The 24,989-nt window shown below is 42.5% G+C and overlaps 1 protein-coding gene and 2 non-coding genes across 3 annotated transcripts in view; 1 reads left to right on the top strand and 2 right to left on the bottom strand.

Annotated features, from left to right (window-relative positions):
• LOC140721472 (uncharacterized) overlaps positions 1 to 23,334 on the top strand; it is a 32,403-nt gene extending 9,069 nt beyond the window's left edge. The window contains exons 3-6 of the mRNA XM_073036295.1: positions 2,675 to 2,837; positions 6,971 to 7,902; positions 13,006 to 13,162; positions 23,116 to 23,334. Of these exons, the coding sequence (XP_072892396.1) occupies positions 7,328 to 7,902; positions 13,006 to 13,162; positions 23,116 to 23,334 (951 nt within the window). The 5' untranslated portion in view covers positions 2,675 to 2,837; positions 6,971 to 7,327. The remainder of the gene's footprint in view (positions 1 to 2,674; positions 2,838 to 6,970; positions 7,903 to 13,005; positions 13,163 to 23,115) is intronic.
• Positions 22,854 to 22,969, bottom strand: trnal-uaa (transfer RNA leucine (anticodon UAA)). Its single transcript has 2 exons — positions 22,932 to 22,969; positions 22,854 to 22,899 (listed from the first exon to the last, which is right to left on the bottom strand). It is a non-coding gene; the product is annotated as a tRNA-Leu (tRNA).
• A 770-nt stretch (positions 23,335 to 24,104) lies between the features above and the next one.
• trnal-caa (transfer RNA leucine (anticodon CAA)) lies at positions 24,105 to 24,218 on the bottom strand. Its single transcript has 2 exons — positions 24,181 to 24,218; positions 24,105 to 24,139 (listed from the first exon to the last, which is right to left on the bottom strand). It is a non-coding gene; the product is annotated as a tRNA-Leu (tRNA).
• Between the last annotated feature and the right edge of the window lie 771 nt (positions 24,219 to 24,989).

Here is a 24,989-nt window from a genome sequence, read left to right as displayed (position 1 = left end):
GTCCCTCGAGGGGTGCATAATACTGGCTTTCCTCAGTTGAGCACCCCGGAGGGTCATAGCACAGAGTCACATGAGGGTCGGCCGCTGGCAGAAGGGGTTCAAACGCAGTGGAATCCAGATTAAGTGCCCACCACTGGGGGGTGTCAGTAACTGGGGAAGCTGTCGGTTGTTCACTAGTCCCAGGGTGACATCCTTGTCCACGCAGAGAATCTCGACTTCCAACGGACAGAGCAAGTCTCTCCCTGCTAGATTACACCCCGACTGGTGGTGACTGTAAATGAAACTTCACACTGGGTCCCCTGGAATTCCACTTGCAGTGGCTGGGTATGTGAATATGTACGTGCCCTGCCTTTGAACCCAGACAGACCGATTGTCTGATAGCTGTTTTCCATTTTCTGATACCATTTCCTGATCGAGAGTGGATGTGGGTACCCCCATATCAATAATAAATGGAGTTCCAGCAACCTGCAATATTATGTTGGGCTCTTCCTGAGGGGTGATACTCATGGTTGGAAGCATCCTTTGTCAATTTCTAAATGGGCTGTTGTCCCCACCTGTCCCTTGGTATGTTTTTGTTCCCATTTCTGATCCCAGATATAGCCCGCTCGCGTCCTTCTTCCCACTGAGCATATTTACCTTTAATATTAGTTCCCTTCGGGGTCGATCGGGATTCGAAAGTCGGGTCAAAGCTCGTCACATTCCATTTTGGTCTTTGTCAGGCCAATCCATATTATTTGTTTTAATCATGTTGGCTAACTTAGTTGGTAAGGATTGGAGCAGTTAGGCATTAAACTGGGGGGATGGATTCCTATCATTAAAGACTCGGTCGCCTGTGAAAGTGCTCTAGCAGGCCATAAATCGCTCCCAATAGACTGGTCCCGATTCTCCAGGCTTAGGTTTGCTTTGACATACTTTACTGATGTTTGCAGGTTGCTGGAGAGCCCTTTCCAAGGCTTCAATGATCCGGTCTATCTGTTCATTCTCATTATGGATTCCCACCTGTAACTCCAGGTAGGTTTGGTATCTCAGTTCTGCCTTCCGTTTCCGCCCCTCATCAGCTGAGTGAATCATGCAGCAGAGCGAATAAATCTTGTGGAGTCGCATTATGCACTCAGCATCACAGTCACTGTCCTCAAACAGGGTCGGTATGCCGGACGTGGGTTCAGGATCCATTGTTTCCCTATCAGTTAGAACTTCAGACTGACTTTCCAGCCCTGCTGTCCTATCTAGACCGGCTTTGGTTTGCTTACGTTGTTTTCCCTGCTCTCGTTTTCGGCGCCCATCCACCCATTCATGCTCCGCTTTTAGCCTCTCCCAACCTTTGGCGTTCCTTCTGCAGTGCATACCTCTATCCCTTTGTCACATGCATTATTCCACCAACTTGCTAATACTGTACTGTTCCACTTTGCATCTGCCTTATCCTTCCATTCCCTTTTCAGTAATTTCCACTTCTTTCCACAGTTCCTTTTCCTTAGCAAATTTACTGCTTGTTCTCATGAGGTAATATCCCAGGTTCCCCCCCAGTGGCCAGATTTTGTTCCCCAATTTCTTATTCAGTGCTGCACTCAACATTTGCAAATCTTTTTCCTTGTCTGGAAAACTCTCACACATATTGTGTTTGTCTGCTCTTGTCCCACTCATATCACTCGACTGCAATTGACCTCTGTTCTTTACCCGGCACAAAGCCTTCTGCTCAATTAACAATCAGATAAATTTACACGGCTGACACCTCCTGTTAAATTGATAAATTTACCTGGGACCACCTCCTGCCCACTTACTAAAATTTACCCGGCCCATCTGCCTCCTCAGTAAAATTTTGCCCACCTTATACGAGTCTCCCAACAGATTCTTTCCCGATCCCGTCAAGGTATGCGATCAGCTTGGGCGAGGGACTGTACCTCGAAAGGAATTAACGGAGAATGACAAAATACCTATTGGGTGTCTGGTCGGTCTCCGCAGTCCCCAGAGTGGTCCAGCTGCTTACTCAGCCCGTTTGCTTGGCACTCCCTATATTGGGATCCTGTTCATGACGCCAAATGTTAAAGTTGAATCTGAATAAAACACGGGAGACCAGCTATCGTCGCCACAGTTTATTGCGCATTCTCCTGTAGGAGTTTGAGACCCAGTTGTCAAAGGGAAGGCACGTAAGCACTGCCACCATCTGACAAGTGGACTGACTCAGTCAGGTTACAGTCATGTATTTATACATAGTAAGCCCCATACATTACTATTTGCAAGATGTTATTTGAACTGGTTTGCTCACCAAGTCTGTTGGTGCAAAACTTAATTACTTAGATAAGAGAGTTCACTAAATGAAGGTTTTAATTGCAGATGCACGTACTGTTCTGTCCTTATCAGTTATTCCCTTTGCAAGGCCCTGACTTAGTTACAGACAGATGTTCATTCCTGTCCTTTTCAGCGAGTCCTCCTCCCTTTACTCAAATAAGGGTACAATGTATAATGTTATCAACTAATAAGGGTACAATGTATAATGTTATCAGCTCTCAGTGTGTCTCTCTGCAAGCCACAGAGAACTGGGAATGAGCCTGTCTTAGTTAACCGCTGAAGACAGAGTTTACTTAAGTTCAGAAATTCCTATTCAGTCCCAATTATTCTTTTAGCCAGAGGTTACAGAGGTTCAAAATGATTTTGTTATATATCCTCAATTCCTCAGGAGTGCTCAGGGGAAATACTCATGTTACCTGTGTGTATTGTGGCGATGCAGAAGTTGCCGGAGAATTTAGAAGTGTGAAGAAGTGGAGTGATATTTGGAAATCTGACATTTTAAAGTGTAATTTAGCAAGCAAACCGCATATGGACAAAGTGCAAAAGCTCTGGTGAGAAAATCCTTCATTACCCGTTACAGGCCTGTTACACAGGTTGTGTGAGAGTGCAGGTGAACTTGATCTAACTCAGAGATCAAAGTTCTTATGGACAATGCTTTGCTAGCTGTGAAAATGAATACCTCTCTATATAAAGTACACTGTGCACATGTTGTCACTGGGTAAAAATGCACATTACGAGATTTATGTGCCCACTGGTCATTACAAGTCAGAGGGGACATTGGTGGGAAGGTGGGGAGACCTCCATTGTCCTTGATGCCCTCACCTACCAGATGTGCATCCAGCTGCAGCTTGTAACCCTGCACTTCAAAGAGTTGGAACTTGAAATGGATGAATTCTGGATCATCCAGGAGTTGGAGGGGGTGATAGATATGACATGAAGTGAGGTGAGTTACACCCAAGGTACAGGACACAGGAAAGGAAAGGGATGAGGTTAAACATCCCTCACAAAATACTCTTGTGACCATCCCACACAACAACAGGTGGACCACTTTAGAAACTGTTGGGGATTATTAGCAGAGGAAAGTCAAAGGGCTGATAGGGGATTCGTTAGTTATGGGAACAGAACAAGAGGGATCTAATATCCTAGTGGTAAGGCTTGCTAGAACTAGTGTGTGGGGGGGGGGGGTGAGATGGGGTTAAAGTAAGTTGTAGGGGGAACGGGAGCCAGAATGACAGAACAGATAGTGGAGAGGGTGAACTGAATTTATTACATACATTCTGCATCTACATGAGTAGTAGAAATCTTCACGTTACGTCTCTGTCTAAATGTGTAATTTATAGTAATTTATAACAAATAGTATGTAGATAGGGCAGTCAATATGACATAGAAGTCAATTAATCCGTCTGATGGCCTGGTGGAAGATGTTGTCCCGGAGCCCGTTGGTCCTTTTGCTGTGGGACCGTTTCCTGGATGGTAGCAGCAGGATCAGTTTGTGGTTGTGGTGAATTGGGTCCTCAATATCCTCCGGGCCCTTTTATCACACCTGCCTCTGCAAATGTCCTGAATAGTGGGAAGTTCACATCTAGAGATGTGCTGGGCTGTGTGCACCCCTCTTTGTAGGTTCCTGCAATTAAGGAACGTGCAGTTTACCAGGCAGTGATTCAGCCAGTCAGGATGCTCTCATTTGTGTTCCTGTAGAAAGTCCTTAGGATATGGGTCCCCATCCCAAACTTCAACCGTCTGAGGTGAAAGAGGTGCTGTTGTGTTTTTATCACAACACAGCTAGTATATACAGACCATGTCAGATCCTTGGTGACCCTCTCAACCCCAGATTCATTGATGCCAATACGGTTTAGCCTGTCTCCATTCCTTTTGTCATCCACAATTAGCTCCTTTGGTTTTGTGACAATGATTGAGAGGTTGTTTTCTTGACACCAGTCAGATGTTGTTCAGACCTCAGATAGAGTCAGCAATCAAATGGTTGAGCATGGTGCGATGAAAGTGCTGATCTGTGTATATCACAATGCAAGAAGCATCGTAGGAAAGCAAGATGAGCACAGGACAGGGAATTATGATATTGTAGCCATCACTGGGACTTGGTTGCACCCAACAGTCTGAGAGATTTAGAGGAACAAATTTGTAGAGAGATCACAGACCATGCCAAGAAACAAAGGTTAATTCAGTTGGTGATTTTAACTTCCCAGATATTGACTGGGATTCCCACACTGTGAAAGGACAAAATGGGGTAGAGTTTGTCAAATGTCCCCAAAATCAGGACGTTGAATTCCTGACGTAAAGTGTTCAATAAGCTGTTAGGAAATGATCCAGGGCTGATGACTGAAATTAGTGATCATAATGCCATGAGATTCAAAAGTAAATATGGAAAAAGAGAGGTCTGGACCACGGGTTGATATTCTCAATTGGAGAAAGGTCAATTTTGATGGTATCAGAAAGGATCTGACAAGTGTGGTTTGGGACAGGCTGTTTTCTGGCAAAGGAGTGCTTGGTAAGTGGGAGGCCTTCAGAAGTGAAATTTTGAGGGTGTGGAGTTTGTATGTGCCAGTCAAAATAAAAGTTGAAAGGTAACTGGTGCAGGGAACCTTGGTTCTCAAGAGATATTGAGGCCCCGGATATTTTGTTCCTCTAAATGCATCAGACTGTTGGGTGCTGCCAAGACTCATTAACGACTGACTCATTAATCATCATTCCAATTCCTGAGCTCATCTGACTTTTTTTTTTAGTTGTCTTCTGTTGGTTCCTAAAAGCTTCCCACTAGTTTTTGCTCTTTTGTTTGCCCTCTCTTTGGCTTCTCATTTCAGCCATGGTTGTGTCCTCCTGCCTTTCCAATGCTTCCACTTTTTTCGTAAGTATCGATCGCTCAACTCCTGAGTTGATAGATAGATAGATAGATACTTTATTCATCCCCATGGGGAAATTCAACATTTTTTTTCCAATGTCCCATACACTTATTGTAGCAAAACTAATTACATACAATATTTAACTCAGTAAAAATATGATATGCATCTAAAATCACCCTCTCAAAAAGCATTAATAATAGCTTTTAAAAAATTCTTAAGTAGTTTACTTAAATACATTGAGTCCTAACCCCGGAACCTTAACATATCTTACTCCTGGCGGTTGAATTGTAAAGCCGAATGGCATTGGGGAGTATTGATCTCTTCATCCTGTCTGAGGAGCATTGCATCGATAGCAACCTGTCGCTGAAACTGCTTCTCTGTCTCTGGATGGTGCTATGTAGAGGATGTTCAGGGTTTTCCATAATTGACCGTAGCCTACTCAGCGCCCTTCGCTCTGCTACCGATGTTATACTCTCCAGTACTTTGCCCACGACAGAGCCCGCCTTCCTTACCAGCTTATTAAGACGTGAGGCGTCCCTCTTCTTAATGCTGCCTCCCCAACACGCCACCACAAAGAAGAGGGCGCTCTCCACAACTGACCTATAGAACATCTTCAGCATCTCACTACAAATATTGACTGATGCCAACCTTCTAAGGAAGTACAGTCGACTCTGTGCCTTCCTGCACAAGGCATCTGTGTTGGCAGTCCAGTCTAGCTTCTCGTCGAACTGTACTCCCAGATACTTGTAGGTCTTAACCTGCTCCACACATTCTCCATTAATGATCACTGGCTCCATATGAGGCCTAGATCTCCTAAAGTCCACCACCATCTCCTTTGTCTTGGTGATATTGAGACGCAGGTAGTTTGCTGTTCCATTGTCACTCCTACTTGTTTTCCCTTCGAAGCAAGTTAGACCAGCTTCTCCATCATAGAAACATGGAGAAGTTCAGCACAAAAACAGGCTATTTGGTGCATATAGTCAATGCCAAAAAAACATTTAAGCTGTCTAATGCATCTACCTGCACTGGGACCATCGTCCTCCATACTCCTACCATCCAGGCTCCCATCCAAACTTCTTTTAAATGGTGAAACCGAGCTCACATTCATCACTTGTGCTGGCATCTCATTCCACACTCTCGCGACCATTTCAGTGAATGGCTTTTCCACATGCTCTCGTTAAATTTTCACCTCCCCCACTTACCCACGACCTCTGGTTGTCATCCCACCCAACCTCAGTGGAAAGAGCTGCTTGCATTTAACCTATCGTTTCCCTCATAGTTTTGTAGACTTCTAATAAATCCTCAAAGCAATGTATAATTTCCTTGTTTATGTTTAGAGCCTTTTTTTTAGGTGGATAAGTTGATGAGGGGCATTGATTGTGTGGATAGTCAGAGGTTTCTTTCCCAGGGCTGAAATGGCTAACACAAGGGGGCATAGTTTTAAGGTGCTTTGAAATAGATTCCGAGGGGATGTCAGGGGTAAGTTTTTTTTACACAGAGAGTGTTTCAGTTCCTGTGGGACCAGGCACCCATGCAGCTCATTGGGAACAGGGAATAATACCAATGGAGAGAGAGGCAACTAAGCCAGATCACAGGTTGGAGATGGCAGAACTGCCCCTATGTTATAGAGACAGGAAGAGCATCAGAGTGTTTGATTGGCATTCCAGATACCAGCACTGTGCCCAGTTAGAAGATGATTTCTCTCTCCAACTTGGGTTGAACTTCACTGTAACAGTGTGATGTCAGCTCACACCTTGCCAACTCAAGTGATCTCATCTGAAATGTTGTCCCACACCCATTGATCGATTTTGTAAATCTTTTTACAGGTTAAATATGACAAGGAATTTGTCAATGGGAATCTCTAACACAACACACCAGTTTTGCTGTCTCTGTCCAGATATTTAAGAAGAGGAGCAAGGGATTCACTCGGTCATCAGACCAACTGGCATTTTACACGGGGGGAACGCATTCACCTGCTCAGACAGTGGGAACGGATTCACTCGGTCATTTCAACTGAAGGTACATCAGCAAGTTCACACCGGACAAGGCCATTCACCTGTTGTAAGTGTGAGAAGGGATTCAGTCAGTTATCCCACTTGTGGACACACCAGTCAGTTCACACTGGGCAGAGGCTGGTCATTTGCTGAATTTGTGGGGAATGATTCACTCGATCATCTGACCAAATGGCACACCATCAAGTTCACACTGGAGAGAGGCCGTTCACCTGCTCAGTCTGTGGGAAAGGATTCACTGTATCATCTCACCTACTGAGACACCAGTCAGTTCACACTGGTGAGCGGCCGTTCACCTGCTCAGACTGTGGGAAGGGATTCACTTGCTCATCTAAACTGAAGATACATCAGCGAGTTCACACTGGAGAGAGGCCATTCACCTGCTCAGTCTGTGGGAAGGCATTCACTCAATCATCCCACCTACAGTTTCACAGGCCTGTTCACACTGGGGAGAGGCCGTTCACCTGCTCAGACTGTGGGAAGGGATTCACTTCTTCATCCCAACTGAAGGTACATCAGAGAGTTCACACTGGGGAGAGGCCGTTCACCTGCTTGGACTGTGGGAAGGGATTCACTTACTCATCCCAACTGAAGGTACATCAGCGAGTTCACACTGGAGAGAGGCCGTTCACCTGCTCAGTCTGTGGGAAGGGATTCACTAAATCATCTCACCTACTGAGCCACCAGTCAGTTCACACTGGCGAGCGGCCGTTCACCTGCTCAGACTGTGGGAAGGGATTCACTCAGTCATCTAAACTGAAGGTACATCAGCGAGTTCACACTAGGGAGTGGCCGTTCAGCTGCTCAGTCTGTGGGAAGGGATTCATTTCTTTGTCCCAACTGAAGTTACATCAGCGAGTTCACACTGGGGAGAGGCCGTTCACCTGCTCAGACTGTGGGAAGGGATTCACTTACTCATCCCAACTGAAGGTGCATCAGCTAGTTCACACTGGAGAGAGGCCGTTCACCTGCTCAGTCTGTGGGAAGGGATTCACTTCTTCGTCCAAACTGAAGGTACATCAGCGAGTTCACACTGGGGAGAGGCCATACACCTGCTTGGACTGTGGGAAGGGATTCACTTGCTCATCCCAACTGAAGGTACATCAGCGTGTTCACACTGGAGAGAGGCCGTTCACCTGTTCAGAGTGTGGGAAGGGATTCACTCAGTCATCTGAACTGAAGGTACATCAGCGAGTTCACACTGGAGAGAGGCCATTCACCTGCTCAGTGTGTGGGAAGGGATTCAGTAAATCATCTCACCTACTGAGCCACCAGTCAGTTCACACTGGCGAGCGGCCGTTCACCTGCTCAGACTGTGGGAAGGGATTCACTTGCTCATCCCAACTGAAGGTACATCAGCGAGTTCACACTGGGGAGAGGCCATTCACCTGCTCAGACTGTGGAAGGGATTCACTTCTTCGTCCCAATTGAAGGTACATCAGCGAGTTCACACTGGAGAGAGGCCATTCACCTGCTCAGTGTGTGGGAAGGGATTCACTAAATCATCTCACCTACTGAGCCACCAGTCAGTTCACACTGGCGACCGGCCGTTCACCTGCCCAGTGTGTGGGAAGGGATTCATTCAGTCATCTGAACTGAAGGTACATCAGCGAGTTCACACTGGCGAGAGGCCATTCACTTGCTCAGACTGTGGGAAAGGATTCACTTCTTCGTCTCAACTGAAGGTACATCAGCGAGTTCACACTGGATAGATGCCATTCACCTGCTCAGTGTGTGGGAAGGGATTTGCTCTGTCATCTGAACTGAAGGTACATCAGCGAGTTCACACTGGAGAGAGACTGTTCACCTGCTCAGTCTGTGGGAAGGGATTCACTTGCTCATCCCAACTGATGGTACATCAGCGAGTTCACACTGGTGAGCGGTCGTTCACCTGCTCAGACTGTGGGAAGGGATTTGCTCTGTCATCTCACCTACTAACACATCAAAGAGTGCACACTCGGGAGGAGCCTTTCACCTGCTCAGACTGTTGGAAGGGATTCACTCAGTCATCCATCCTAATGGCACACCAGCAAGTTCACACTGGGAAGCAGTGTTTCACCTGCTCAAACTGTGGGAAGGGATTCACTCGGTCATCTCAGCTACAGAGACATCAGTCAGTTCACACTGGGGAGAGGCCGTTCACCTGCTCAGACTGTGGGAAAGGATTCACTCGATCATCCACCCTAATGGCACACCAGCAAGTTCCCATTGGGAGAGGCCGTTCACCTGCTCAGACTGTGGGTAGGGATTCACTTGTTCATCTCAACTGAAGGTACATCAGCGAGTTCACACTGGAGAGAGGCCGTTTACCTGCTTAGTGTGTGGGAAGGGATTGACTCAGTCATCTCATCTACAGACACACAATCAAGTTCACACAGCAGAGAGGCCGATCAGCCTCTGAGACTTTGGGAAGTAATTCTGTCAGCAAAATCAACCAAATGTGCATCATTGAGTTCACAGTGGGGAGAGGCCGTTCACCTGCTGTGAATGTGGGGAGCGATTCACTCAGGTCATTTAACCTTATGTAACTCTTGCTTCAGCTAGCAACTTAATATAGGGGGTGATAGCGCCTGAGCTTGGCCAAATATAAGCAATCTCGTTTGTGTGAATGCTGCATGATGTGTCCCCTGTTACAAATCAGTACCCCAAAAATAACAAATGGTACACAATATGCGATTAAACAATTGAGCTATTTAATTCTTATTTTGACTATAGGATTAGTAAAGGAAACAAAGAAAAGTAAAAGGGCCCTTTCTTTCCATTCGTGTCTTCTCATCTCTCCCTGGCAAAAGACCATAAAAATCTACCTTCCAGACTCACAGGAAAGAACAATATCTCTCTCATTGGATAGCTAGGCACAGCAAAATCCTGTTATTTCTAGTCATAAGCTAAACATTGCTGCTGCAGAGAAACCATTAGCTCAGCAGTGAAACATAACAGAGAGACCATTACATTAGCAGTGAAATCTCACAGCTTGTTACACTTGTGACACACTACCGGGTTCACACAGGGAAGAAAGTTTCAATAAGTTGCATGCTGGATATTTCTCCATCACTGTTGCTAAAGCTATTTTGAGAGTGACTATCGGTGCTGAACTCTACAATTATTGCTGCTGCTCACCACATCCAGTTCTGGGCACGGGAGGAGTTTCTTCTACTGCATATTCACCTTTAATGGGACTGGAGTTTAATATTGACTGGGGTGGAGTGTGGCCAGTGAAGAAGTGGAGCTTTGAGGCTTTGGCTCAAGTAGTTTTGGCGTATGGATTGTGCAATCAAGATTTGAATAGCTCCTGGAGGCTGCGCCTGTCTGTGAATGGAGTAACAGCAGTTTCTGAGCTGCTCCTAGTTTTGTCCCTTTCCCCCTAGTTGAAACCGAATTTAATATCTTCAGTTGCTGATTCTTGAAGGGGAACCATATGTCTTTGAGGAGTGGGAAATACTTGTCTGAACCTAGTGATAAAGGCAACGGGAAAGGAAAGATGCAAAAGGAAGGATCTGATGAAATGCCATTGTGGGCTGAAGATATGGCTTGGACACAGTTCATTTAAAGACGAACTTGAAAAGAATAGTAATGAAATGATGTCATTTCTGGGAAAACTTAAGGATCTGGAAGCTCAAGTCACTACACACAAAGAGGAATTGAAGATAATTAAGCAAAAATTGCTTGAAAGTAAAATAAAGTAAAACTCGTTTGGAATGATATCGAAATAAGATTATAGACCTGGAAACTAGGTCTCGCCGAAGGAATATACAAATTGTTGGGCTGCAGGAAGGAGTTGAAAATGGAGATTTAACTGCTTACATTGGTAAGCTTTTTCATACCTTATTTCCTTCTATATTAGCAAAGCCGCCTACTGTAGAAAGAGCAGACAGAACTTTTACTTCGAGATCTCAAGATCCAAATAAACCAAGGGCTATTCTGGTTTGTTCTCATTATTTTAAGATTAAAGGTCAAATAATGCAACAGGCAAGACAACAGAGTTTTTAGATTTGAGACATCTGAGCTCGGTTTTTATGAAGATTGTTCTAAGGAGGTAATGGAACAAAGATTAAAATTTGCTCTGGTAATGAAACATGCATATAATAAGAAATTATTTCCTTCCTTGCGTCACCCAACAAGGATTAAAGTTTTTCCTCCTGATTCTCCTTCTTGTACATTTTGTGATCCTAAAGTTGCCCTGCCGTTTGTTTAAACTATACCTGCTTTGACTGCCGATTGAACTGTCTGGCATATTATCTGCATAATAGCATTTCGGAAAGAAGATTTATGAAGGCTACTTGGACATTTCATTGAGAGACTATTAAAAGAAGATTAGGGGACTTGTTTATTATTGCATACCATTGTTGTTTTTGGTAAGAAGATTTATGGTTCAAGTATGACTGTTTAAATGGTTATTTGGACATTCGATGGAGAAAAAGAACATCAAAGGACTTACTCCTTTAGCCTAATATCTGGTTTGATATTTTTTGTGTTTTTTTTTCTTAATTAACTAACTGGTAGTTTTTCCTACTAATGGGGCTATTTCCTTCTCTTATATATACTTAGCGGAGGTTTCAATTATTTGTATACTATTAGTTTTAAAGATTGTGTTGATCTGTTATTAAACACTATGCTTGGTTTCTCTAGGTAATATGTTTTAGATTTTAATAACTGCTTATTTTTTAAATTCTTTTCAATATATTAGTACGTTTTTTTATATAATGAATATTATTGCATCTTATAACTGAATTTAAAGCTTTTTTTGGGGATTTAATGTTAAGTTTAAGATGGAGCTGTTTTTTACTTTTTAAGAGATAACAATTTTTTGGTGTCCTCTTTGTTTAAAAAAAGATTAAATATAAACATGGGATAGTTTGTAGATGCTGGAATGTAAACATTTTCCTTTGTTGAGACTTTGTCGTTCCTCTTACAAGGTCAGTGGGTTTCATTTTTTAACTGGGGGAGGGATAGAGAAGCTTTTTTAATCTTTTTTTTCAGACAGACAGAGCAGTCTTGGCTGTGTTTTCTGTCATAGGGTGCCTGCTTTTTCTGGGCTGTGGGGGGAGTGGGATGGAGTTAGAATGAGGGTTTTTTTCCCCATTGGGTGGTTCTGGAGCATGTGTGTTTTCTGTGTGGTTGTATTCTCCATCGCCACCATTTTTGATCATCCCGTATTGGTATGTGCCAATTGGTATGTGTAAAGTAGAATAAAATTATAGTATGGAATCTAAACAGATTAATGTAATAAGTTAGAATGTACATGGTTGGAATCATCCAATCAAATGAAAAAAGACTTTTAAAATCATTAATCGATTTCAACCTGATACAATTTTTGCCCAGTAGACGCATATCAAGGCGGGAGATCAAAATAGGTTTTTTGGATCGTGCAAGACTTTGCAATTTCACTTCACTTCTCAAAGTAAAACTAAAGAAGTGTCTGTTTTTATTAAATCCAGTATTTTGTTCATTCAAGAGGATATTAAGTCAGATTCTTTAGTGGATTTTTAATTGATAAAGGAATAATTTGTAACAGAAAAGCTGTTTTGGTCAATTTGTACGGTCCTAACTTAGATGGTCTTTTTTTAAAAAATGTATTTGCTGTACCGCCTCATTTAAATGAATGTATGTTGATAATGGGCGGGGATTTTAACTGTTGTTTAAATCCTTTGATTGACAAGAGCTCAACCTACCAGCAACTTCCAAATCACTCCGCATTACTTATTAATTCCTTTTTGACTGATTTTTGGATTGATTGGATTATGCAGATATTTACACCCTGATGATAGAGAATATTCTTTTTTGTCACATGTTTATAGAAAATATTCAAGGAATGATTATATTATAGTTGACCTTTGCTTCTTGCCCAGTGTTAAGAATTGTGAATATGACACTATCGCTGTATCTGCTCATGCAGCTTTCAGTTTGTCTTTCGAATTCGATGATGCCATCCTTGCCCACCCACCTTGGCGCCTGTCTCAGACATCATTGCAGAATTCAGACTTTGTTAGCTTCATTGAAAACCAGGTAAAATATTTTTTTCTTTTTAATGTTATAGGGGGTACATCTAAATTAATCATATGGGATACATTTAAAGCATTTTAAGGTGGTCAGATCATTTCTTCTTCTGCTAACCTGAAAAAACAGACTGAAGTAGAATTAGATAAGATTACAAAACAAGTTACTTAGATAATATTTATGCAATTTCCCCTGATATTGACTTATTTAAACAATGGATGGAACTTCAATCACAATATAATTTATTATTAACTCATCCTATTGAAGGCTATTTGCTTAAGCTAAAAAGTCAATTTTATATGTTTTGAGATAAAAATAACAAACTGCTTGCATCTCAATTAAAAATGGCCAGAGCCAAAAGGCAAATTTTGAAAATCTGTAGGAAAGATGGTACCCTGACTTGGGAATATGAAGACATTAATAAGATTTTTCAAGATTTTTATGCTGAACTTTATAAATCTAAATTTCCAGTAGATTCTTCTAAAATGATTTTTTTTTTTACAAAAGATTGTTTTTCCTCGAATTTCTGTTAAGGATCAAAAAACTCTTGATGCCCAAATTACTGAAGCCAAAATTCATAAAGCTATTTTTTCAATGCCATCTGGTAAGGCCCCTGGACTTGATGGGTACCCTGTAGAATTTTATTAAAAAATTGGAAAATTGCTCTCGCCGTATATGTAGGAAATGTTTAAGGACTCTTTTGTGAAAGGCGATTTACACTTTACTTTTTAAGACGCTTCTATTGCTTTAATTCTTAAAAAGGATAAAGGTCCTTCTGATTGTGCCTCATATAGACCTATTTCATTATTGAATGTTGATGCTCAGATCCTGTCAAAGATAACGGCCAATTGGTTGGAAAATTTTTGGGTAAAGTTATTTTTAAAGATCAAACAGGCTTTATAAACGGCCGTTATTCCTTTTCAAATGTTTGGAGATTATTTAACATCATATACCCATCTTCTTTTAAAATTCCACAATGTGTCATCTCTTTCGATGCTGAAAAAGCGTTCGATCGAGTTGCATGGAAATATTTATTTAATGTTTTAGAGAAATTTGGTTTTGGTGTTAATTTAAATAATTGGATTAGAATGATATATAAAACTCCTATTGCCTCTGTTATTACTAATAATTGTAGATCTCTTTTCAGTTTTCATGGAGGACAAGACAAAGTTGTCTATTAAGTCCTTTGTTATTTAACTTAAAATTAGAATCCCTTGGTATCACTCTTCGTGAAGCTAAAGATATTCATGGGATTCTTGTGAATGAGATTTCTCTTTACGCTGATGATTTTCTGGTTTATGTATCTAATCCCGAGGAATCTCCCTGCCTTGCTAAAATTATTTAATGAATTTGGAGATTTTTCTGGATATAAAATAAATTTTAATAAAAATGAACTGTTTCCTTTAAATGAATCTGTTTCTATATATGGTAATACTCCTTTCAACATTATGGATTCTTTTAGATATTTATGCGTTATAATTTCTAAAAAAAATAAGGATCTTTACAAAGCTAATTTTGTTCCCTGAGTAGATTCTATGAAGTATTTATTTAGTGGTTGGAACCCACTTACATTTTCACTTGTTGGTCACATCCATGTAGTCAAAATGCTAATTTTACCAAAAATGTTATATTTATTTCAGAATATCCCTGTTTTTTTGACGAAGATGTTTTTTTGATTGGATTGATTCTATTATCTCATCTTTTATATGGAATGATAAGAGACCAAGAATAAGTAAATGTCACTTACAAAAATTGAAAAAGGATGGAGGTCTTACTTCACCTAATTTAAGAATGTATTACTGGGCTGTTAATTGCCATATATGTCCTTTTGGTTACACTGGGTTGATAAGAAGGAACGGCCAATTTGGGTAGATTTGGAATTGAAAGCTGTGAAACAGTTTTATTTAACCTCGTTATTTGGAGCTGCTTTACAATTGGCTATACAATTAGCTAAAGTTGCTAATTTAAATTTATATCCTGTGATTAAGTATTCTTTACAAATTTGGCTCCAGTTCTGTAATTTTTTAATCTTAAAAAATGTAAACTTTGTAGTTTAATTTATTATAATTTTTTAAAGCATTCTTTGAGTGATCCAATTTTTTTACTTTGGAAAATAAAGGTATTAATTCTTTTTTGGATCTATTTAAAGAAGATAGACAATTAGTTGATAAATATTCTCTTTCGTACTCACACTTTTTACAATACCTTCAAGTTAGACATTTCTTACAAAAACATTTAACTAATTTTCCTTACATATTGAATGCCGGTTTGTTAGGTACTATTACGAGTATGAACCCTTTGATGAAGGGTTCCATTGGAAGAATTTATAAATTACTATCACAATGGGATAAGTGTCCTTTATTTAAGATTAAACAAGATTGGAAATTAATTTGACTTTTTTGACGGAGGACTGGACATGGATTCTGAAGTTGGTTAACTCTTCTTCGATTTTTGCTGTCATGCACTGATTCAATTTAAAATTGTACATCATTACTATATGACGAAGGAGAGATTGTCTAAAAAGTTTCCTGATGTCGATAGTTATTGTGATAGATGTAAATCTGAGACAGCTGCACTGACACACATGTTTTGGTCTTGTTCTACACTGGAACAGTTCTGGAAGTCAGTTTTTTTCTACAATTTCTAAAGCACTTAAAATTAATTTACAGCCTAACAAATTAACTGTACTTTTTGGAATAATTCCTGAAAATATCCAAGCTATTTCTTTGTCTGACCAACATGTTATTGCATTTGTTACATTAATAGCTAGGAGGGCAATTCTGTTGAAGTGGAAAGATACGTCGGCTCCCACTCTGTTACAGTGGTTCTTCCAAGTGATGCTATGTCTCAGTTTGGAGAAAATTAGAAGTTGAACCTTTGAAACTGTGTTTGATTTTGAGAAAAGAAGGGGTTCATTTTCTCGTTATTAACATTTGAGTTAATTGATAATTTTCTCCACGACCTAATTGTATTTTTTTTTCTCTTTGCTGGCGGTTTGATGGTTATCTTTAGAAGCTTTTTGTATGATGCATGGCTCCGGGGTTGAGTTCTTAATATTTTTTTTCCTCACTTTGCTTTAGTGTTTTTTTCCCTTTTTTTGTGTCACCATATTTTTCAATCTTTAAAACAATGTTTTTTTTTCTTGACACATTGTAAGTGTTATTTACTTCGATGTACTCTTGTTATTTTGGACAATAATAATGAAAAGATTTGAATAGATCAGACTCAGCAGAAAGCAGCTGATTGGGCAATCGAGGTCAGGTGACCAAGCAGTCTGATTGGGCAATCGTAAATTGAATAGCTCAACAAACAAATAAAAAGAGGGGTAGCTCAAGCGGAGCGGCCAGTGAGTGAGTGGGGCCAGAGCAGCAGTGGAGCTTTGAGGCTTTGACTCGAGAGGTTTTGGCGAGCAGAGGCGGAGGACGAACTTGCTCCCAGTGGGTAAGGCCGGTTAAGGTCCTTTAATTAATCTAATTAACTTAGGAGTTGGTGATGGAGGCAGTAGATAGGACAGTCCAGTGCTCCGATTGTAGGATGTAGGAGTCAGGGACAGCACAGTTGTCTCTGATGACTACACCAGCAAGAGAAGCATCCTGCTTCAGCTCTTGTCAAACTGAGTTAGGGAACTGGAGCTGGATGAACTTCGGATCATTCGGGAGGCAGAGGTAGTAATAGATCAAAGTTTCAGGGAGACAGTCTCCCCTAAAAGTCAGGAGACAGGTAACTAACTGGGTGACTGTCCGGAGAGGGAGGGGGAATAGATAGAGAGAGCAGAGCACCGCTGTGGCCGTTCCCATCAACAATAAGTTTACTGTTTTGGATATTGTTCGTGGGGATGACCTACCAGGGACAAGTTGTAGTGGTCGTGTCTCTGGCACAGTGACTGGCCCCTTTGCTGAATAAGGAAGAAGGGAAAAGAGGAGAGCAGTATTGATTGGGGATTCGATAGTTAGGGGGACAGATAAGAGGTTCTGTGGGAAAGATCGAGAATCCTGGATGGTGTGTTGCCTCCCTGGTGCCAGGGTCCGTGATATCTTGGATCGAGTTCTCGGTATTCTCAGGAAAGAGGGTGAGCAGTCAGCTGTGGTCTGAGTGGGGACCAATGACATAGATAGGAGTAGGGATGAGGTCCTGAAGAAGGAATATGGAGAGTTAATACAAAAGTTAAAAAGCAAGGGTGGTAATCTCAGGATTGCTGCCTGTGCCACGAGGCAGAGAGGGGAGGAACTGGAAGTCATGGCAGTTGAATGGGTGGCTGAAGAGTTGGTGCAGGGGACAGGGGTTCAGACTTCTGGAACATTGGGATCTCTTCTGGGAAAGGTCTGACCTGCACAAAGTGGACCGGCTGCACATGAACTGGAAAGGGACCAATATCCTGGCGGCCAGGTTTGTTAGAGCTGTTGGAGAGGGTTTAAATTAATTTGGCAGGGGGTGGGAATCAGAATGTGAGTGCAGAGATTAGGGTACAAGGACAAGGGCATGATGCTATGTGTTCTGAGTTAGTGAGGAAGGACAGGCAGGCGATAAAACATAAATGTAGCCACAAAGAGGCTGAAATGTGTCTATTTCAATGCTAAGAGTATTAGGGATAAAGTGGATGAACTTAGAGCATGGATCAGTATGTGGAGTTATGACACTGGCCGTTACTGAAACCTGGCTGGAGGAAGGACAGCATTGGCTGATGGAGGTACCGAGGTTGAGGTGTTTTAAAAGGAATAGGATGGGAGGTAGAAAGGGGGGGGGGGCGGGGGGAAGTAGCAGTACTGGTCAGGGATAGTTTCACGTCTATAGAAAGGGAGGACGCTGCAGAGGGTGTGTTCATTGAGTCGGTCAGGGTGGAAGTCAGAAATAGGAAAGGAACCATCACGTGTGCTGGGAGAAGTCTATATGCCCCCAAATAGCCCTCGGGACACCGAGGAGCAGATAAGCAGACAGATTTTAGAATGGTGCAGGAAATACAGGGTTGTTGTTATGGGTGATTTCAACTTCCCTCATATTGACTGACACCACCTGACTGCAAGGGGGATGGATGGGGCTGAATTTGTCAGGTGTGTTCAGGAAGGATTCCCGATACAGTATGAGAGGAGAAGCCATACTGGGTCTAGTTCCAGGTAATGAACCTGATCAGGTGGCAGAGCATTTTGGTGAGAGTGACCTCAACTCCCTTAGCTTCAGCATTGCTATGGAAAAGGATAAAAACAGGCAATGGGAAAGTGCTTAACTGGGGAATGGCTAACTGAAGGGATAAGGCGGGAACTAGCGGGAGTAAATTGGAAACAGATGTTCAAAGGTGAAAGCACAGAAGTCATGTGGAGGAAGTTTAGGGAACACTTGTGCTGGGTTCAGGATAGGTTTGTCCCACTGAGGCAAGGAAAAAGTGGTAGGAAAAGGGAACCGTGGCTGCCAAAACATGTGAGGCAACTCGTCAAGAGAAAGAAGAAAACATATGTTAGATATAAGAAGCAGGAAGCAGGAGAGGCTCATGAGAAATATAGGATAGCCAGGAAGGAGCTTAAGAAAGGATTTAGGAGAGCTTGAAGGGGGCATAAAAAGGCCTTGGCATCTAGGATTAAGGAAAACCCCAAGGTGTTCTATGCGTATGTGAAGAGCAACGATGACAAGAATGAAGATGGGGCCGCAAAAGGATAAAGAGGTCAACATGTGCCTGGAGGCACAGGAGGTTGGAGAGTTACTAAATGGATACTTTGCTTCAGTATTCATAAGTGAAAAGGATCTTGATCAGGGTGAGGCCGAAATAGAACAGGTCTGTGTGCTGGAGAATGTGGAGATTAAGGAAGAAGAAGTGTTGGATCTTCTTAAAAACCACAAATCCCCAGGTCTGGACGAGATATAACCCAGGTTGCTGTGGCAAGTGAGAGAAGAGATCGCTGGAGCAGTAGCGATGATCTTTGAATCCTCTTTGGCTGCAGGGGAGGTGCCGGAGGATTGGAAAACGGCTAATGTAGTTTCCTTTTTGAAAAAGGTAACAGAGAAACCTGGTGAGACCTGGTTTAGACCGGAGAGTCTTGCGTCGGTGGTCTACAAACCATTGGAAAGGATTCTTAAGGATAGGATCTACAAGCATTTGGAGAAGTACAGTCTACTCAAGGATAGTCAACATGGCTTTATGAAGGGAAGATCGTGCCTCACGGGCCCAATTGAGTTTTTTGAAGAGGTAACAAAATAAATTGATGAGGGTAGGGCGGTAGATGTCGTCTACATCGATTTTAACAAGGCATTTGACAAGGTACCCCGCGAAAGACTCATCCAGAAAGTCATGAGGCATGGGATCAGTGGATCCTTGCTGTTTGGATAAAAAAATGGTTACTGGAGGAAAGCAGGGGTTAGTTGTGGAAGAAAAGTATTCCGCCTGGAGGTCGCTGACTAGTGGAGTGCTGCAAGGATCAATCCTGGGACCCCTGCTCTTTGTGATGTTTATAAATGACCTGGATGAAGATGCAGGAGGATGGGTGAGTAAGTTTGGGAATAACACGAAGATTGGAGGAGTTGTGGATGGAGCTGTATGTTGTCGAAGGTTACAAGAGGGTATGTACAGGATGCAGAGTTGGCCAGAATAGTGGCAGATGGAGTTCAATCCGATTAAGTGTGCGGTGATGCATTTTAGAAGGACAAACCAGATGGCTGAGTACAGGGTTAATGGTCGGTTACTTAAGAGTGTGTATGAACAGAGGGACATTGGGGTTCAAATGTATTCATCCCTCACGGTCGCTGCACAGATTAATAGAATAGTTAAGATGGTCTATGGGATGCTAGGCTTCTTTAATAGGGGGACTGAGTTCAAGAGTAGAGAGGTCATGTTGCAACTCTACTAAACTTTGGTGAGACTACACATATGGTATTGTTTTCCATTCTGGTCACCTCATTATAGGAGGATGTGGAAGCTATGGAGAGGGTGCAGCGGAGATTTACAGGGACATTGCCTGGATTGGAAAACAAGTGTTATGAGGCATGGTTAGCAGAGCTGGAACATTTTTCTTTGGAGCATAGAAGGATGAGAGGAGTCTTTATAGAGGTCTACATGATTATGAGAGGTATAGATAAGGTGCTAGCCAATACCTGTTTCCCAGGGCACGAATAGCAAACACCAGAGGGCATACATACACAGTTAAGTTAAGGGAGAGAAGTTTATGGGAGACATCAGGGGTAATTTTTTTTACACAGAGGGTTGTGAGTGCCTGGAATGACTTGCCAGGGATTGTGGTGGAGGCTAAAACATTAGGGGCATTTAAGAGCCTCTTGCACAGGCAAATGGATGTAAGAAATATATGGTTTGGCTCAAAATCGAGCGCGAAGGGTCTGTATTGTGCTGTCATATCTTACTGTCTTCTAGTGTCATTTACAATCGGTGTCCACGTACTTGCCATTGGTGCCTGTTAGTGTCCTTGGAATTCTGGGGCTTAGTGCTCATAAATACCCATACAGTGGCTACTTTTCATTGAAGATGGCATTTATGGAAGCAGATGTTGGAGTAACTGAGACTATTGAAACGGATGGAACTTTTTTATTCTTGTGAGAAGGTTCCAAGGAGCATGAAAAGAGAGAAGTAGAGAGAACTTTTTGAACACCTTGTCCATTCACCATGTGTTCAGAGCTGCTTTTAAGAAGGTGCAAGTTCCTGCTAAGTAGGATGATGAACGGAAAGGAGGAACTGTGAGGTGCATCCCGTCTAAACCTGTCATGTTACATTCTGGGAGCAACTAGAGCGACCGGAAACCCTACATTTGCTGAAATGTTCGAGGAATGGAAATGGAGATTAACTGATAACGTGTTGGAACACGAAGACGCATTTTCAACTGGCAGTTCTCAGTTTGATTTCTCCAAGAGTACTTGCCACAGTATTAGAGCAACCGAGGGCATCTCTTTCCGAGAGAGGTCTCGCCGATTGGTTCCAGCGGGGGTTCCTGACTTTCATCCGCAGCTGATGAAACAGAGGGAAGCTAAGTTTAGTCATGGAGCAGGAGCGCCTAAGCAGCCGGGAGACCCGAGTGATAGACACGGGGAGAGACGGTCCAGTAGTCAGCTGGGTGACACGAGTGATAGAGACTGTCCAAGGGGTGATTTGATGCGCGAACCACTCTCTCTCCTGAATTCCCCTGAGTAGAGACCCAGAACCAGTACATGCTTCTGGCACGACAAAGCTTTCAACCCGGGAATAATTTTCTAAACCACCTCTGAACCGTCTCCAGTGACAGCACACCCTGTCTCAGACAAGGGGCTCCAAACTGCTCACAATACTCAAGGTAAGGCCTCATCAGTGCATTTTAAACCTGAAAATTCCATCGCTGCATCCATACCCCATTCCTCTGGAAATGATCGCGAATGTCGCATTGGCCTTCCTCACCACTTTCGCAACATGCATATTCACCTTCAGGGAATGCTGGACGAACAACGATGAGTCTTTTTGTACCTCAGATTTTCCAATTTTCTCTACGATTAGAAAATAGTCTTCCATTTTATTTCTTCTGCTCAAGTGCAGCACCATACATTTCGTGCCTGAGTTTTATGTCTGCCACTTCTTTGCCCATTCTCCTCATCTTCCTCTGTCTTTTTGTTGACTTTCTACTTCCCCCAGCTTTCCTGCACCTCCACCTATCTTCATCTGGACCGCAAACCTGTCCGTATGATCGTCAATTCCAGCATCCAAGTCATTAACATATAAAATAAGAGTATTCATCCATCAGTTGTACTGTATCCTGCAGTTCTCTTATATATTATGATACCTCAATTGCAACTCTCTTTTCGTTTAATCCAATACGCTTATTTTGTCCAGATTGTATTTTTATAACTTTTGAAATCATATTTACTATCTGTATTAAGTTTTTCAGCTTCACGTGAATAATTTCAAATCGTGCATATTCGATCCTCTGTCAATGTGTAATTCATCTGGTTGTCTCTGAGAGAGGTTAAATCTAAACAAACTCCAGTGAGCCTCATAGTTGCCCTGGATTATTGTGTAAAATAACAATTAATATTGCTATTATCATTATTCTTTCACTTGACTTTGCACAGATTGCTGTATTGTACACATTGAGTGTTTTGACCGTCCTGTTAGTGCGGCCCTTCATGGATTTTATTGTGTTTCTTGGATGCCCGCAGGAATGTCAATCCCATTGCTGCGAATGGTGATATATGTATATAGATATGCTGTGATGCAAAATTTACTTTCTGCTCTGAACTTTGAACCAATTGGGCCGAAGGCTATTTTCCATGCTGTACGACTTAAAATATCTGCATTGCAAAACAAGAAAGAGTGGCCTGTTAAACAACGGAAAGTGAATATAATCTAGTCCGGAATGATCAATCCGATATTCCCAAATCCAGAAAGGTATTAAACACACGTTATGGAGCTCCACGGCAGATGTACGCTTAAGAACGACAATGTAAAATGCCGTTTCGATATAGAGACCAACAACGTGTTTGAATGGCCCCTTGTCATTCTGTCCAAACAACAGCCACGGTTAAGAAGGTGACACAGACTCTCTTCAACGAGGCTTCTTTCTCATCAAACTCTGCAGCCTGAATCCCATGTAACCCGTTGTTCTGCTCTCTGTTGTGACTAAAACAAATTTTTTATCTTAATTGTATCTTTCTCATACTCCCAAACAGACCACGCTTTGATCGCTGCAGTAAAATTACAGTGATTGTATTATAAATAACAGCACGTGAAAAACAGAGTATTTGTCAGGAGTGGGATTCGAACCCACGCCTCCAGGTGGAGACCAGAACACTCGCGTTTACTAGGAAGCGACTTACTCGCCTTAAGTCTGGCGCCTTAGACCACTCGGCCACCCTGACAGCCCCTGCAGTACTCTCTCCACATGACAGATAAACAGCTGTATTTCGGAATAGTCTGACTGACTGTTTTGTTGAGCGGGTATACATATAAACACACTCTATATCCTGGGATTTTAAATGAATATTGACGGGATGCATTTTCTCAGGTTGCCGAGCATGTGCGGAATCAGAGCGTACAGCATCACAGCACTGGAATCGTGCTGCACTCCGTTGAGGCCATCCTCCAGAGAAAGGATGAAGTGGATTCGGAGAGTGTGCAGAAGAGCATCACCAAGATGCTACCTGAATTAGACGGTTTGTGCAATAACCAAATGAACAAATATGCCAACACCCTATCACTCTATGTCGGCAAGACCAAGGACTGATTGTTGTCCTCAGCAGAGGGAAAACCAGAGTCCCTTTAGCCAGTTCTCTTTGGAGGATCAGAGGCGGGGCGCGTCAGTAACTTTAAATTGTTGGTATGACTCTTTCCTCTGCTCTCTTCGGAGACTGCGGAGATTCAGCATGACATCAAAAACCTTGATGAGCTTCTATAGATGTGTCGTAGAGAGTATATTGTCTGTCTGCAACAAGACGTGGTACGGAAATACCGTACCTTTGAAGGAAAATCTTTAAAAAGTTTATTGAATTCTGCCCAGTCCATCACGGGAAAAGCACTGACAAACATTAAGCAGATCCACATGAAACGCTGTCATAGGAAAACAGCATCCACTGTCAGAGGTCGTCTCCATCCTGCCATGCTCTTTTTGCGCTGCTGCCATCGGGTAGATGGTACAAGAGCCTCAGTTACTACCCATCCGACACCGGACTTTTGATCAAAAGGTGATAGTGTACACTACGTGCCAATCCATTGAATATTCCGACAACCAGTCATTTCACTTTAGAAACTATATTGATCAGCTGAGTATGCCAGGAGGAGCTCAGCAGACCAGGCAGCATCTATGGACAGGCGTAAACACTCGGCGTTTCGGGACGAGATCCTTCACCGTGAAATTGTTTCTGAATAAATCACTTACCCACAATTCGGTGTACGGTGATCTGTTGTAATGCGATGAACAGTGTCAAAAACATAGTCTTATATTCCAACCGATTTTCTAATCCACCTCAACAACCCAGGGTTTGTTTGCAGAAATTATGTCAGGAGTGGGATTCGAACCCACGACCCCAGATGGAGACCAGAACACTCCCGTTTGTCGGAAGGACTTTCATTGCTTGAGTCTGGCGCCTTAGACCACTCGGCCACCCTGACCACTTTTGAGTTGAGTTTGAGAACGGAATGAATGCCTGATTTGTAAGCAGTTATATACACACAATCACGCATATCATCCTGCCAATCGGAAATGAAAGCGAGAATGTTACAATTTTCTCAGGTTAGGCAAGTTCTGTGGAGAGTGAAGCTGTAAAACAAATACAAATCGAAGACTCGTGAGACGCGTCTCGGCAAGAATTTGTGAAGGACGTTTGCTGAGATGGATGAGAACGCTTGGAAGTCTCATCGCTTTCACATTTAGGGAAGCAGAGAAATAAACGTTTATAGACAGGACTGAATCTGAAAACTGGGTGGGAGTTGATCGCAACAATGTTAACAGAAACTGAACACAGGTTGTTCAGTTATACCGGGCAACGCTGCTTTACAGATGGATGTTGATAAGTAGACTACAAGGCCCAATAATCTGATGATTGTGGAAGAAAGCGAAGATGTGACAAGGTTCAGAAGAACATAAGACATCGCGCGGAAAGGCCGTTCGGTCTCCTGGGTTTGCTTCATCATTCCATCATGGATGAGATATGACAGTCAGAATGTTGTGCAGGCTTGTCGATCAATGGTTAATCTGAGAGAGGAGACGGAAACAAGGTGTTTTGGACGATAGAGCAGTGGCCTTTCTGAGAGATTAGACGCTTAAGAGAACGTAATTCGCTCAGGTTCTCTGATCCAGTGTTAAAACCACAGAACACATTAAAATAAGGCAGGGACAGGCTCTGGAGGCCATCGGCTAAGTAAAAGGCTCCTCGCGGGATG

The sequence above is a fragment of the Hemitrygon akajei genome, unplaced genomic scaffold (genome assembly GCF_048418815.1).
Source record: "Hemitrygon akajei unplaced genomic scaffold, sHemAka1.3 Scf000056, whole genome shotgun sequence".
Lineage (NCBI taxonomy): Eukaryota > Metazoa > Chordata > Chondrichthyes > Myliobatiformes > Dasyatidae > Hemitrygon > Hemitrygon akajei.
The sequence above is the reverse complement of the archived record's forward strand: the minus strand, read 5'-3'. Positions and strand labels throughout refer to the sequence as shown.